The sequence below is a fragment of the Aureobasidium subglaciale genome (genome assembly GCF_000721755.1).
Source record: "Aureobasidium subglaciale EXF-2481 unplaced genomic scaffold scaffold_4, whole genome shotgun sequence".
In the NCBI taxonomy this organism is placed as follows: Eukaryota; Fungi; Ascomycota; class Dothideomycetes; order Dothideales; family Saccotheciaceae; genus Aureobasidium; species Aureobasidium subglaciale.
In genome coordinates this window covers 838,886-853,663 of record NW_013566991.1, presented here as the reverse complement: position 1 = coordinate 853,663, position 14,778 = coordinate 838,886, and the positions used below count along the sequence as shown (strand labels likewise).

At 51.5% G+C, this 14,778-nt stretch overlaps 6 protein-coding genes across 6 annotated transcripts; 3 read left to right on the top strand and 3 right to left on the bottom strand.

The window, feature by feature from the left end:
• Positions 1-1,411: 1,411 nt before the first annotated feature.
• Positions 1,412-2,372, bottom strand: AUEXF2481DRAFT_27302 (uncharacterized protein; the record flags this gene model as incomplete). Its single annotated transcript, XM_013490820.1, has 3 exons — positions 1,412-1,707; positions 1,768-1,935; positions 2,078-2,372. 3 exons carry the CDS (start codon positions 2,370-2,372, stop codon positions 1,412-1,414), a joined length of 759 nt encoding a protein of 252 aa, XP_013346274.1.
• Positions 2,373-3,298: 926 nt separating this feature from the next.
• Positions 3,299-4,870, top strand: AUEXF2481DRAFT_27301 (uncharacterized protein; the record flags this gene model as incomplete). Its single annotated transcript, XM_013490819.1, has 4 exons — positions 3,299-3,983; positions 4,044-4,146; positions 4,195-4,374; positions 4,486-4,870. The coding sequence occupies 4 exons, from the start codon at positions 3,299-3,301 to the stop codon at positions 4,868-4,870; spliced, it is 1,353 nt and encodes a 450-aa protein (XP_013346273.1).
• A 1,282-nt stretch (positions 4,871-6,152) lies between these two features.
• AUEXF2481DRAFT_77850 (uncharacterized protein) lies at positions 6,153-6,621 on the top strand (the record flags this gene model as incomplete). Its single annotated transcript, XM_013491000.1, has 2 exons — positions 6,153-6,313; positions 6,375-6,621. Coding segments are annotated over 2 exons (311 nt in total), but the record flags the coding sequence as incomplete, so codon positions are not given.
• An 894-nt stretch (positions 6,622-7,515) lies between these two features.
• Positions 7,516-8,372, bottom strand: AUEXF2481DRAFT_77849 (uncharacterized protein; the record flags this gene model as incomplete). The annotated part of the gene is made up of 2 exons (XM_013490999.1): positions 7,516-8,191; positions 8,257-8,372. The coding sequence occupies 2 exons, from the start codon at positions 8,370-8,372 to the stop codon at positions 7,516-7,518; spliced, it is 792 nt and encodes a 263-aa protein (XP_013346453.1).
• Positions 8,373-8,718: 346 nt separating this feature from the next.
• On the top strand, positions 8,719-11,896 carry AUEXF2481DRAFT_86846 (uncharacterized protein; the record flags this gene model as incomplete). The annotated part of the gene is made up of 2 exons (XM_013491013.1): positions 8,719-8,749; positions 8,806-11,896. Coding segments are annotated over exons 1-2 (3,093 nt in total). The 5' UTR covers positions 8,719-8,747.
• A 1,409-nt stretch (positions 11,897-13,305) lies between these two features.
• On the bottom strand, positions 13,306-14,517 carry AUEXF2481DRAFT_2861 (uncharacterized protein; the record flags this gene model as incomplete). The annotated part of the gene is made up of 3 exons (XM_013490726.1): positions 13,306-14,086; positions 14,144-14,223; positions 14,278-14,517. 3 exons carry the CDS (start codon positions 14,515-14,517, stop codon positions 13,306-13,308), a joined length of 1,101 nt encoding a protein of 366 aa, XP_013346180.1.
• Positions 14,518-14,778: the final 261 nt, after the last annotated feature.

Genomic DNA, 14,778 nt, shown 5'->3' with positions numbered 1-14,778 from the left:
TTGATGGCGTCGCAAAGCAAATAACGGACGCCACCAAACGTGGACAATTTGGTTGCTACTCACGAGCCAAGCAACGCCATCAGTGCGTGAAAAGGCTTCATCTCAACCAACTGAAGCTTCCTCTACGGAGTCAGGCCGATCAGACAGAAATTGTTCATAACAACTATTTCGCATACTCGTCAAATCCCTGCATAACGAGTCTCCCGTCTGGAGCTGTTCTCGGCTAATCACTTGCTTTTGTCCCAGACCGGTCATCTTCTTCTGCGAACTTGATTATCCGCCAACCAATAGCCGCGAGCCGGCTACAGGAAAGGTAAATGCAGAGCCGCTCGGCCTTTGTGTCCAGATCCTTGCACGCGTCCTCGCGGTTGTTTAGGACACCTTTTACACACGACAACCAGATTACTGCACGGTGTGTTGAGCCCTCGGGTCTCGCTGGTGGTTTCGCTTTAGTAATGTTCGGCGGCATGGATCGACAATGGGCCGGCGGAGCGGAGGGCTGTGGATTGGTGTGCACGGTGATAGATCTACGAGTTCTCGCCCGTCTGCGTTATCCGAGATGCCGTGGACGACAGGCAGTCGCCGTTACCCGTAAAGCACTTTGTGGCGCCAGGACATCAGGCAACGCAAACCCCAGGACATTTCAAGTGCGCTTCTGGAAGCCAGTTCCTTACAGGTAGAGGACAGTGAACAGTAAGCAATCATGTTCTGTTCTTCTTCCCACGCTTACGTGGATCTGAATCCTACGAAATTCATGTCTACATTCTGAAACACCCCATGCATATGTCCTAAGCGAGCATGGATTCTTTCTGCACGACTCACCTCCCCTCGTGATTCACTGTCTACCTAGCGAGCTCGTAAGGTAAATCCTCACTATGAGTATTCGGTAAAGGATCACCAATCAAACCATCGCGTTTACGGACGAAGAGAACAGTTCAACGAGATTAGCATGCCTTTAGCCCGATCCATGGACAGCCTATGCAGCCGTGTATAGTATACCTGAAGCCTCTCGCAAAGGGAAGCATCTCATTCCGGGCTAGGCTTTTCCTTGCTCTTCTGCGCTCATGAGCGCACTCCGTCATGCTCTCGTCGCTCCGTGTGTCGGGCCTCGTGCCATACGCATCCAGTGTATCACCATCATGAATCTTTCCGGTGGCTTACCTTCCTTGGGATCATGTCGAGTTTTGGACTGGCTTTTCTATGCACTCCAATACATCCAATCGCGTTGTCCCGAATCTTGTTACCCTGCTCTTTCAAGTTCTCGCAGGACAATATTGGGCCTTCGAACGAACATGGTTTGGCTTTTGTCTTCCTGCACACCTGTGAGAAACGACTAGTCGGTCAGATTTTGGCGTAAACACGAACTTGGTCGTTGATCATTATTCTTGTCTTGTCTACTTGAACGCGCCATCTAAGAAGCCGAATAGCCAAGATCCGTAGCGATGCAAGAACCGCTCACGGTCTTTGAGGCGTCTGACGCCAGGAACAAAACAGTTTGAGCAACTTCGTGGGGGTTGACCATTGTCACAGGTCCCTTCATCATAGTAGAGTAGCCCTCAGTGTTGATGCTCTTGATCGTACTTGAGATGTTGGTCTCCATGCCCGATGGCAGCACGGCGTTGCATCGGATGCCCTTGTCTGTGTAGAATGCTGCCGTGTTCTTCGTCAGGCCTACAAGACCATGTTTAGATGATGTGTAAGCAGCGCCTGCAGTAAACTCGGTCAGTAACGATCTTTAGCTGGACCTTTCGTAGGAGAAGTACATACCAGCTGCAAAACCGCGAAGAGCTGCCACGGAACCGATGTTAATAATTGAGCCCTTGACCTTCTTCTCCAACATGTGGTTGACACCAAGCTTGGTGACCATCATAGGCGCAGTGAGATTGACTGCGATGATGCGGTCCCAAAGGTCCTTTTCGAGTGAGCCTACAGGATCTGAGCAGGACGAAGAAGTCAGCGAAATACGTTCTAGAATATATGAATCGAACGCAGTCGAAGAGCCTGCAGCTATCTGCAACTCAAAGAACACGGCAACGACCAGAAATGCATGCCATGTCAACTATGCGCGCATACGTACCAAGGCGATCAGTAAGTCCTGCGTTGTTGACAATGATGTCAATTTGTCCGAATCTCTTAATTGTTGTCTTGAATATATCCTCTAGGTCGTCCTCGAGAGTCACGTTCGCTTCGATGGCGATGGCTTTCAACTTGTCGTGAGAGGCTTCGAACTTCTGGACCAGATCCGTATTGATATCGATTGCAACCACATTTGCTCCTGCTTCCAAGAAGAGGTCTGTGATGGCAAGACCTAGACCTCCAGCGCCTCCAGTGACGATGGCGGTCTTTCCTTTGAGCGACAAGACGGTAGACATGATTGGTTCGGCCTTCCCGTGAAGATTCGTAGTTGACAATGTTGTTGTATATGGGTGCTTACACGGGTTTTCTAGTGAGATGAGATATAGATACAATTCTTCAATTGAGGCGTAAAGTCATGTGTAATGGACTTCAATTACGCAGCATCGTAGAAAGGCGTGGAACTGGAACACCCCGCAAATCGGTGTCATTGACATGTTGAAGCCGACGCCATTTTGACTTGGGAGCACGCAATTGGCATCCATTCTTCGAAGCATAGGTACATCACTCACAAAGTGATCTCGCACCTAGCAATCATACGTCTAAGCTTATGGCGCATGGTAGGTATTCTCTTACAGAGAATGCAGCGATACAGCTTGATGGAGAGCTCGATGATGACGTCACTAGATATGTGCTGTACACAGGGCCACCCTGCTTTGAAACGTGCATATCAAAGGCTCGACATCTACTCGAAACCAGACGATTCTCACACAGCCATTGATTGGCTCTCTAACCTCAGTTATTGCTTATCTGTTTAGGGGTCGTTGTTGAGGTGCGTTGCTAGAGGAGAGAGTGCAGACTGTAACACTTGAGGTAGGTGGGCAGTCAATTAAGTTGAGCTTGAGCTTAACAGTGGAATGATGTTGGAGTTGTCCCAAACCACATCACTGCTGTAAGGTAATAGGGGACTGAACGGCGGCCGAGGAAGTATCCAAAAATAGATAAATATGATCCAAGACCTGAAGATCTCCACACAATCGACGCAAGGAGGAAGGTGAGCTGCATCCTTCGATAGCTCCTTCCTCAAGTACCCCGCGTCTGCCTAACCAGGCACCAACCTCTTATCGTCTTTCCTCCCCTGTCAACAATCCGAACGACACCTGCAGGATCAACTTCGTCTTGTCACTCAGTCTCCAATTATTTGGCGTCAGACACTTGTGCCAACATGACTGGCGAGAGCTTCATTTCCAATCCCAATTTCGCGAACGAGACGTCCAATGCGTATTTCGAACACGCGTCTGGCGTCCGGGTGGATACTAATGCTGTTCTGATCGAAGCCATTCGTCGCGAGTACCCTCAGCTGCACTTGACTGTGATACCCGCGTTTGAGGCCAATCTCATTCAGTTCGCTGCTTCTGGAAATGCTGCACTGGCTCCAATCGATAAGGAAAACGATCGACTATACATCAAGAACTTCGCCCCACCAACCAGACGCCTAGATGGCGATAATGGCCGTCTCGTAGACGAGATCAAGTTTGGCAAGTTTATGATAGACTGGGATGGCAAGGAGTACGTCGTCTACATCGCTGATGGCCGCGATGGTCAAGAGGCCTACCCGCAAGTCCGAAATCAATATATCCTGTCGTCCTCGGTACAAGCAACCGAAAAGCTTTTACTAGAAGCAGGCCGATTCACCAATTCAATAGAAGGCACGGTGCTCGTCTTCGACCAAGGATACTGGCAGAAGAGTCGTGAGTTGTGGGAAAGTATCCAGTCGGCAGAGTGGAGCAATGTTATCCTCGACGAAGATATGAAACACGATTTGATCAAAGACGTGGAAAACTTCTTCAACAGCAGGGAGACTTACCAGAAGCTGAAGGTACCTTGGAAGAGAGGCGTCATCTACTATGGTAATACTGCTACGTATACTCATGTTCTGTGAGTATATACTAACCGCACCTTTTGTTCAGGCCCCCCTGGTAATGGCAAGACCATTAGTATCAAAGCTTTGATGCATTCGCTCTACAAGCGCAAGGACCCGGTCCCTACTCTCTACGTCAAAACACTCGCAAGGTATGTTAAATGATCTCAAGTGGTGTACCGGAGCTGACAATTTTGCAGTTATGGTGGACCTGAGGCCTCGCTCGCCAGGATATTCGCTGAAGCCCGCCGTTATGCTCCATGTTATCTCATCTTTGAGGATCTCGACACTATCATTACCGAGCAGACTCGCAGTTACTTTTTGAACGAGGTCGATGGTCTACGGTCGAACGATGGTATCTTCATGGTCGGATCGACGAAGTAAGTTGCAGATGATGACAGCGAGTTGCTGGTAATGAGTGGAGACTAGAGAAAATATCCGCTGAAGAAAGTGACTCGACCTTGAAACTCTGCTGACTGTTTCTTCTTTAGCCACATCGATCGCCTTGACCCTGGTATCTCTAAACGACCCTCTCGCTTCGATCGCAAATACCTCTTCCCCAACCCAAACCACGAGCAGCGTGTCAAGTATGCACACTTCTGGCAAGCCAAATTGAAGGACAACAAGGACATCGATTTTCCGGACAAGCTCTGCGAGGCAGTATCTTCCATCACAGATGGCTTCTCCTTCGCATACATGCAGGAAGCCTTTGTAGCGTCTCTGCTGGCTCTTGCGATCAATGATAAGGAAGAAGTACACCATGGTATTGACCTAGACAAGCTTCCTTTGTGGCAACAGCTCAAGAAGCAGATCAAGATTCTCAGGGACGAGCTCCACCAAGACCCAGGAGAGGTCATGGCAGCACTCAAGATCTAGTCGCGAGACCCTCACTATATATTGCTTGTACAACCATAGCTAGCCGAGCTCAGGGACTCCCCGGCCCCGGTCATTGAGGCATTCTATTTGATATGTCTCGTACACCTTTGCGGTATCATGCGCCAAAGTGACAAGCGAAAAGCGCGAAGTTGCTTGGAGGATGGTGATATTATCAAGGTAAAGCAAATCTGCTGAAGTCTCTAGAAGATCCGGGGCCGGCAGGAGTGCCTCTCTGGAGGTGTGTCACACGCCAATAACATCAGAGACGAATGTTGATTGAAAGAATGCCTAATCTTCTATCTCTGATCGTCTGCGCTTCGCAAATCGGAAGTGTCTTGATTCATTCCTAGAGGACTAGAGCCCATCACCATGTACCACTCCATGAGGCGATATCGGCCTCTGCTCGCACGTGTCGAGTCGGCTCGCGCCCACAGGGCACGACACAAGTGCTGGCGGTGTGTTTGCGACAAAGGGCATGAGGTGCGAGACAGTTCTACACACAGGTACGCATGGCTCTTGGATGTAACGCGTTCCCAGATTCCGAGTGGAGAGGAACCACACCCGTGTCTATTCTGATCAGATCCTCTGTCAGAAAGGTTGCTGAAACAAGGCAGATCGGGTTTCGTGTTGGCCGCGTGCACGCACGGCCCACCAACATCACTTCGAACTCCATCTTGGGCACTTTCAACTCTACTGCGCCGCTTTCAGCTCGTGGCACTGCCTCTATCTGAACTACATCATCATGGCGCTGGCGGTGATGCTGCCATCGCATATGGCCGATGTACCCTGGAAGTCATGTACACTGAAGGAAGTACCCCAGGCAGCCGCTAGCCTGAGGAAAGGTTGGTGGCAGCCTAAACATGGCTCTACATGACCATTTCGTTCCTTGCATCATCACATCTTGACAGCCAATTCGTGCCTGGATACTGCAGGTACCCTCCTGGAGCGTGTAACGCGGTCGAGGACTCGAGGTCTTTCTAATGCTCTAGTCCTCGATTGCTGCCTCCATCACCATGCCATCAGATTCCTAGCCACGCTATCCTTGGTTCGCTGCCTCGAAGGTATGACTCTTCGATCTGTGGGGGCTGTGTTCCGGTAGGTCGGTGGCCGAGCATGGTCACTTGGTCATTCATGCCCCCCCCCCCCCCCCCCCCCCCCCATGCCCAATTCTAGCCAGCGGTGAACCGCGCACCGTCGCCAGTAGGATCGCCCCAGGGTCGTACCCGCCCCCTGCCTCCCCCCCCCCCCCCCCGTCCCTCACCATTGTGCGGACGCATCGGCCGCGGCCGTGGTTTGCTTGCGTCAACTCTTTCCATTTCATCATCGTGGCACACCTCGTCGCAGAGAAGGGCAGATACACCTTGGCGAGATAACCACGGACCCTTCCAGTTGTACCTCTCGTTTCTGCCTCTGATTGAATATAAAAAGGGCCATGTCTTTGCCGTAAGAGATTGAACTTCTCCTTCTCCAATTCATCATCTTTCAGCTGGCTACCAAGTACCAGAACAATACCAGACTCACCTTCATCAACACACTCGATCGAAGCTTCCTCTCAAACATCAATCACTATGCCTTCCAACACATCATCGTCAAAGTCTTCGGGCAGCAAGACGCCCTCTTCAAATGTCTCTGGCGGCAAGCCTCCTGTCTCTAGCTCAAAGCCAGCAATACACAACTACGGTCCTGGCGTCAAGTACGGTCCCCCTGAGCCATCATCTCGCGATGCCCTCAATGCTCGTAAATGGCGATGAGCACAGAAACACTCAACACAGACAATACGCCGAGATTGCACACAAACCACCATCTTAAGCTCTTTCGAGTCTATCTACTGGACATATATCACCAACGACCGACTTCGGGACCCATTGTATCGCCGAAACAACGGATCATCAACAGAGTCACTCAAAGATTCAAAAAGCCCCCAGACCAAATTGGAGAGCTTTCACAAGATCTGCGACCTACAACACAGCATAGGGCGACTTGAAAAGTCACGCTCAGCAACTGTTTAAACACCTTTTGATCACGCGTTTGATTATTCGAGCTTTTACTTTGCCGCTTGCTGCAACTTTTTGATTGGACGGCAGGCTCTTTCACCCCCAGCACAAGCTCATCATCACGAATTTGGGGGGCAGCTCTTTATTTGTCAAATCGAGGAAGGAGGGATGGTTGCACATGAGGTGTGTGAAGACGGGAGGATACGGGCTACACGAAAGGAAGAGATAGGAACAAGGGCAAGTGGGGGGAGGGCGGAAAGGGACATGAAAACCACAAATGTGAGTCAAACTCGTGTGTGTAACGGGTTCTTGGGTGGGATTTGAAATAGAGCTAAGTCGTCTTTTTGGGCGGTGGTAGCTTTTATTCTTGGGTTGCAACACACAAAGGAAGGGTGGTGAGGGGTGTCCCCCTGGCGAGCATGGCGCGGTAACCGGCAGGAAACGAGGCCACTTATTTCAACATCATTCTGCCCATTCTGAAACGAAGCTTGATTTAGTTGCACATCTCAGACTCTTTGTCCACATCTATCAAGGACGTCATGTTCCTTGATTTATTTTCTTTCCATGCCTTCTGACGAGCTGTTGCTTCCAAATAGCGGATGGCTAGTTTGATCTTGGCGGAACAGCGTGTGGTGTGGCAGGGTAGAACGGTCATTGCACGACGTTCGGGGGTTCTCTGGCCGTCAGAGCGAATCTCAGTATGTGTTCGATGGTCATTGGCGGCTTTGACGGGTCGACATTGTGTCGTTGTAGTCTTCTGACATGGTCGGGCACCGTGTCCACCATGTCGATGTCCATGTCGTTCTGTTTGCCGTCTGTGTTTTTGCCTTCACCGTCTCCTTCTTCGTCTTCATCCTCATCATCGCTATCCCACAGCTTGCGACGCAAACCAGTAACAACATTCTCAATGCCGAGTTCGTGTTCTTCTAGGGTAAAGACGTCGTCAAAGGCGTCGGAACCCATGTCGCGAGCGACTCTATTGCCTTCTGGACCGGCCCAATTCCAGAGGTCGGCCAACTGGGCTGTGGTCATGGTCTGTTGCGGCGGTGGACCGGGCTCAAGGCCATTCGATGAAGTGCCGTTGGTCTGAGCTGGGTCTTGATTGGTGTTTGCGGCATGTCGCACTCCATTGGCGATCCAGTCTTCGACCTGGGGCTGTAACTTTTTGCGCAGCAGTTGAGTGAGCAAGTCTTCCTGGGTACGGCCTGGATATGACGGTAGAGGGTAGACGTGAGCGCCGGCGAGGAGTGGCTGAGCATTGACGAGGGTGTGATGCAGTGAGGCAAGGTTGTGGGACAGCAAGGTGGCCGAGTTCTGTAACGAAGGCCTGTTTTCAAGGGCTGGCGCATTAGTGAGCAGTTGGATGGGAGCGAGGTGTGAATTGTCGCATACCACGAGGGGAGAGGGTCGTTTGAGTCTAGGTCATGCAGCAGCTTGCCTATGCTGTTGGCGAGGGTATTGAGGCGCTGGCGCACCTGCTCGAGAGTGCGCAATGTCTCGACCGACATGTTGTTGTTTGTGAGGGATGGCAGAGAGTTGATGGCTGTGCGTTGGTCAAGGGAGGGCAGCTTGCGACATTGGGAGATGCATAAGGTGGGTCAAGGGTTAATGCAAGCTTCGGCATTTGTGCAGCAGCAGAGTGGAGTAGGCACGATGACGGATGACGCTGCTGGCCTGCTGCTTTCGGCTTCGACTCTCCAGACTGCTCGAGCGGAGCGTGTTGGTCGAAAGCAGCAAACACAATTCGGCCGTCCTCCTCGTGCGAAGCCCTCAGCACCCGCTCGCTATGCTGCAGATATAATGTTGATATCGATATACGACACTACGCTCTCTACATAACCCACCTCACCCTGCACAGCGCCCCGTAGGCCCGCAGCGCAATCATGTATGCCAAAGCAACACGCGACTATGGCTGTAGCGATGGCCACTTACACGCTGCAGGTTCGAAAAAGACCTCTACGCCCTCATCCGGGGCATGAGGAACCACAAGGGCAATGAGAAGGAATACATCCAGAACAGCCTGAAAGAATGCCGCCGCGAGGTCCGCAGCCCCGACATGGACAACAAGGCCACCGCCCTGCTCAAGCTCGTCTACCTCGAGATGTTCGGTCACGACATGTCATGGGCCTCGTTCAACGTCCTCGAGGTCATGTCCAGCCAGAAGTACCTGCAGAAGCGTGTCGGCTACCTCGCCGCCGTCCAGACCTTCCGTCCAGACACAGAGGTCCTCATGCTGGCCGAGAACCTGCTTAAGAAAGACTTGAACTCGCCGCAACTTCCGACCATCGGCCTTCCGCTTGTCACAATCCCTCATGTCGTCAATCCGTCCATGGCCAATTCACTCTTGACCGATCTCCTCCCTCGTCTCACCCACTCTTCGCCCGCCATCCGCAAGAAGACCATTGTCACCCTATACCGCTTGGCCTTGGTCTATCCCGAGACTCTACGTCCTGCATGGCCAAAGATCAAGGAACGTCTGCTCGACGAGAACGAGGACTCGAGCGTCACGGCCGCCATCATCAACGTCGTGTGCGAACTTGGCTGGAGGAGACCCCACGACTTCTTGCCCCTTGCCCCTCGATTGTTCGAACTACTGGTCCAAGGCTCAAACAATTGGATGGCTATCAAGATCATCAAGCTCTTTGCCACTCTCGTACCCTTGGAACCTAGACTAATCAAGAAGCTGCTACCCCCATTGACCGCTTTGATCAAGACTACTCCAGCCATGAGTCTGCTGTATGAATGTATCAACGGTATCATCCAAGGTGGCATTCTGGACGGCGCCGAAGGAACAGTCGAAGGTGACGAGATCGCACGCTTGTGTGTCAGCAAACTCCGAGGCATGCTTGTCGTTGAAGGTGACCCCAATCTCAAATATGTCGCTCTCCTCGCCTTCAACAAGATTGTCGTCTCTCATCCTCAACTCGTCGCCTTGCACTCTGATGTCGTCGTCGAATGCATTGACGATCCGGATATCTCAATTCGCACAAGAGCGCTAGATTTGGTCTCCGGAATGGTTGATCCCACTAACCTCATGCCGATTGTTGAGCGTCTCCTGCGACAACTTCGAGAGGCTACTCCGGCCTCGGCTGTGCATGATCCGACCAACGATAGAGGCATGCATGCTGGTGTAGTACCCTCTGGAGACTCGGACGATGAAGAGGCGGCAGAGTCATTACGAAGGCGAGAAGCCCGCTCATCAGAAGCCCCACCGCTACCCGAAGACTATCGCCAGAGTGTCATTGAGAAGATCCTCGAAATGTGCTCGAGAGAAACATACGCCAACATCACTGACTTTGAATGGTACATTGGCGTCCTGGTTGACCTTGTTGGTCACTGCCCGACCGTGGGCACCCAGTCTCTAGACAGCTCCTCAAAACCCGTAAAGGACGTCGCATATCACATCGGTCTTGAACTCCAGAATGTTGCTGTTCGTGTGAAGAGCGTGCGGCCAGAAGTGGTAGCTGCAGCACAGTCGTTGATCATAGTTGAGCGAAGAAAAGACATGTTTCCTGCTTCTGGAAATGGTGCACAGGCTGTTCTCGCATTCGTGGCTTGGTTGGTTGGCGAGTATCCTGATCTACTTCCCGATCCGCAGGCTGTTTTGAGTTCGTTACTGCACTCCACTAGCGCCCAGCTGCCTGCGAACATTCTTGCCATCTACGTACAAGCCATACCTAAAGTCTTCGCCCGTCTAACGTCCAACCAAGAACGATCGTGGACTGCATCCAGAAAGTCACAATCCGATCTATTGATGGCCAGGATCATACACTTCTTAGAACCACTCGTTCAGCATCCTAATCTCGAGGTTCAAGAGAGGGCCGTCGAATATCTCGAATTGATGCGTGTCACCTCCGAAGCAATTCAAGCACATGCCGTTGAAGGCGACGAGGATGGATTCGTAGATGCGCCCTTGTTGCTCACCCAAGCCATACCTTCGTTGTTCATGGGCCAGGAGCTAAATCCTGTTGCGCCTGGTGCTCTGACCAAGGTGCCGCTTACAGAAGGACTGGATCTTGACACGCCCATCAACGATAACTTGCAAATACTCCTCTCGCAAGCAGACTACGATGACATGTCATTCCCGGACGAAGACAATGTTTCCAAGTTCTATTTCGAGAAGCCTTCAGCAGCAGCAGTACAGCCTACTTCAGCGGCTGATTATCTGGAGCCTAAGGAAGATTCGCAGACCGGCTCTTACCAGGCAGAGGACCGCAACATCGATCCCAAGGATATTGCCAAGAAGAAGGCCGAGAGGCGCGAAAGATACAGAGACGATCCATTCTACATCGATCCAGAGCGTGGGTCTGGAACCTCAACACCACTGCATAACATCCTTAAGAGCAGCAATGGCGAAGATCTGGACATTGACTCGATACCTATCATGGATCTGCAACTTGATAGCAATAACACAGCAGCCGAGGCAGATCGTCTGCGCAAATCCAAGGCACCGAAGAAGTCACGCAACAAGCGGGTTGAGATTGCTCAGGACGAGACGATAGGTGACGACACACCTGTGCCTGCAGCGGCACCAGCCAAAGCTTCCCTCCTCAGCAGACCCAAGAAGTCCCTGTTACATGTTGACAGTAGCGGCCTTTCGTCCCTCTCGCTCTCAGAAAACGCGTCTTCTCGTGAGACACAGCTAGACTTTGAACGCCGCCAACAGGAAGAAGAAGAGATGGCAAAGGCAATCAAGGAAGTTGAACGTGCACGTCTTGAAATGCAGCGTGCCCAGGAGCGGGTGGAAGCGAGCCACATACCCGAAGAAGGCACAATAGTCAAGCGTAAAAAGAAAAAGACAAAACCAAGGACGGAAGAGGAGAAGCCTGCAGAGTCAGAAAAGACATTAGCAGATGATGCCGAGGGCACTACAGTGGTGAAAAAGAAGAAAAAGAAGAAGACCAAGGAGGACAGCGTAGAGTCCCCAGAAGGAGATGCCGGTGCTGAAGTCGAGGCAGCTACGGTCAAGACAAAACGAAAGAAGAAGAGGCAGATCAATTTTGACGAGCAGGGAGATGCACCGACTGCTTGAGTTGGTAGCTCTTCCCTTGAATCGGAATATGAATTGTAATATCTTGAAACATTCATCTTGCCTCTAGGTCCGCATTCTGCAGTTTTTTCCTAAGCTGCGTTGTGATCGCTCCTACTTCTTTAACAGGACGAGGCTCTTTGTTTGTTGCTTCTCCCTCTCCCAAGGCTTCAGTTTCTACTAACCGACACTACTTCAAAACTTCATGCACCGAACACATCTCCGCGACCTTGTCATCGTCCTGCGTATCCAAGCCTTCTCCATCCTTGCGGACTCTCAGCTTCACGAGCTTTGTGCTTTACCATCCACTCAAATGCTTGTATACCCACCCAACGGGAGATTTGGCTCCTGTATTAACCTCGACCTCGCGGTTCCATCACACAGTGGCATTCTCTCTTGCTGTTCCATGTCATTGACGTTTTTTTGGTGGGGGATAGAAAGTCAACCCATGAGACTTGTTCCCTCAGGTTCCCCCCCCCCCTGTCGGCAGTTAAATCTACTCATAGATCCTTTATCCATGCCTGTGGTTTAATTTCTTGATCATGACGAAAAGACAAGGGATGTGGAGCGAGGCTGATGAGGTGCGAGGAAACGAATAAGCTCGGTACAAGCAGACCAAGAGTACGAGTCTCCCAGGCCCGAGGATGAGTGGGATAGAGGCAGCTCGATGCACAAGCCTGCTGAATGAGTCCGGTGGCTCGAGGAAATCAGGCCAGATACAAAAAGGTGACTGTAGAAGACCTCAAGAACAGAGAAGTCGACCTAAAATCGAGGCGGCTACGTGTTTGTGACAAAAGCAAATGAACAGTAAAGAAGCAAAGGATTAGAATTATCTCTCATTGGTGGTCAGGGGTATATAATATAACTCGTGTGTATCGTTTGACCCAATGTACTGGCGATCTTTTTGCAAAACCACCCCTATTGCTGTGTAAGAAAAGGAAAAAGGATAGAAAAGGATGGGTGTGGAAGAAAAGGCCACAAGAAGCACAAGAAGATGGGTAGCTTGGTCGGATGTATGACTCTTGAGCCAGCCCTGGGTCTTTCTTCTCTTGTTGACAGAGTCCGGCGCGCCCGAGCCAAGTTTTGCGTCTGTGACTCGAAATCGGAGAGCTTGTTCGACGATGAGGTGATGATAGTATTTGACCAGGCTTCATTCAGCAAAGAACCCATGTTTTTACGAGGTTCAAGATCGTTGCAATGACTCGATGTGTCGGCTGCTGCCTATTAATTCTTGGCAAATCCATTGGTGAATCGGCTCTTAGAACCCTAGAAGCCAGCAGAGTTCTGAGACCATGAATATCATGACATTTAGTGATGCGAGTACCGAATGGAGCTCTTTTTACTGCTCTCCCTCAAGCTGTTCTCGTGCTCTTCTTTGTGCCCAACGGCTCTGCAGGTGGAGTTGTCGAGTCCTACTCCTCTTCATCCTCTTTGCCCTCGTGCTTGCCACCATCTTTTCTGATGGGGATCTTGATGCCCTGTCCTGCAAAGCATTTGCTGAGCTCGGTACTCTCGATGACACCAGGGAATTTCTTGGCGGAGAAGACCTGGAAGGGCTCGGAGAAGACGGTGGCCAGAACAGGACGTTTGCCGGTGGAGAGCTTTGAGCCCCCTTCACCAAGTCCAGCACCAACATCGAAGAAGCTCATTTTGAGACGGAAGGCAGCCTCGGTGCGAACTGAGAGATCCTGCAAGACGAACCAGTGACCTTCTTTCCCCTGCGGATCACGCAGCTGATTCGCGTTTACAGTAAGACTGCCAATGAGATTGCGGGTAAACATGCCACTGCTTTGCGGCTGTTGTGGCATGGCTGGTTGTTGATATTGTGTTTGGGGATACATTTGTGGTTGGGGAGGATATTGTGCATAGCCTGGGCCCATTTGAGGTTGAGCATAGTGGCCAGTGCTGGGGGGATACATGGACGACATGGAAGGGTGAGGAGGGTATCCCCAAGGTTGGGCATAGCCTGGCGGAGGGCCGTAACCGACGATTTGGTTGGTACGAGGGTCTGTGTAGGGGACTTGATGGGGATAGTAAGCCGTGCGCTCTGGTGGTGGAGGATATGAGGTAGTCGTGGCTGTTGAGATGGAAGTGGCGGGAGAATTGGTGGCTGCTTTGACAATGTTCTTCTCGACCACGCCTGACTCGTCCCACAGGTCGACCTGGAGAATGTAAAAGCTGGCGTCGAGTTGGCTGCGAAGAAGGGTGGATTAGAGAGGCATGTTTTACATGGATTTCGACTCTGCTTACTCTGCTGGAACTTCCTGGCCTGTTTGCTCGTTGACAACGACTAGGCGCACACACGGTGGAGGAGTGATGGGTCTGCGGTCCTACAAATGTCTCAGATGGGCCGGACGCTCGTACTACTGGAATTGGTTGCTTACCTTGTCACCAAAGCCACACATGCGAGCTCGGATGGGTTGCTGCACGACAACCAAGGAGAATCTCAAACCATCCCTGACGACTGATATCGTCTTTGCGATTTGAGAGACGGCCGGTGTCTGCATGTTCTGGCCGTTTGGTTGCAGCGGCACTTGTCGGTTGTGTTCATACTGTGGGAGAGAGGGTGCCGGATAGACAGGATGACCGCCGTAGACGGGCGGGAGATTTTGTGTTTGAGCCATGAGGACGGTAGCCAAACGGCGAATTGATGTCCAGACGTGCTGCGGTGCAAGATGGGCTACCAATCGAAAGTCGGCGTGGCGGGCACTGGGACTTGACGGAGGCTAAAGCCACGAGTGAGACCTGGGAGCAGGGTTGGGTGTATCCGAGGCAGCGCACAGAAGAATGGGCGTAGGTGAATCTGGCAGAAGCTGCTGTGTCGAGGACTTTGTCTTGGGTCTGTGTCGAGGCGAGCGCATTCGCGCGCGTTACACCAACCGGAG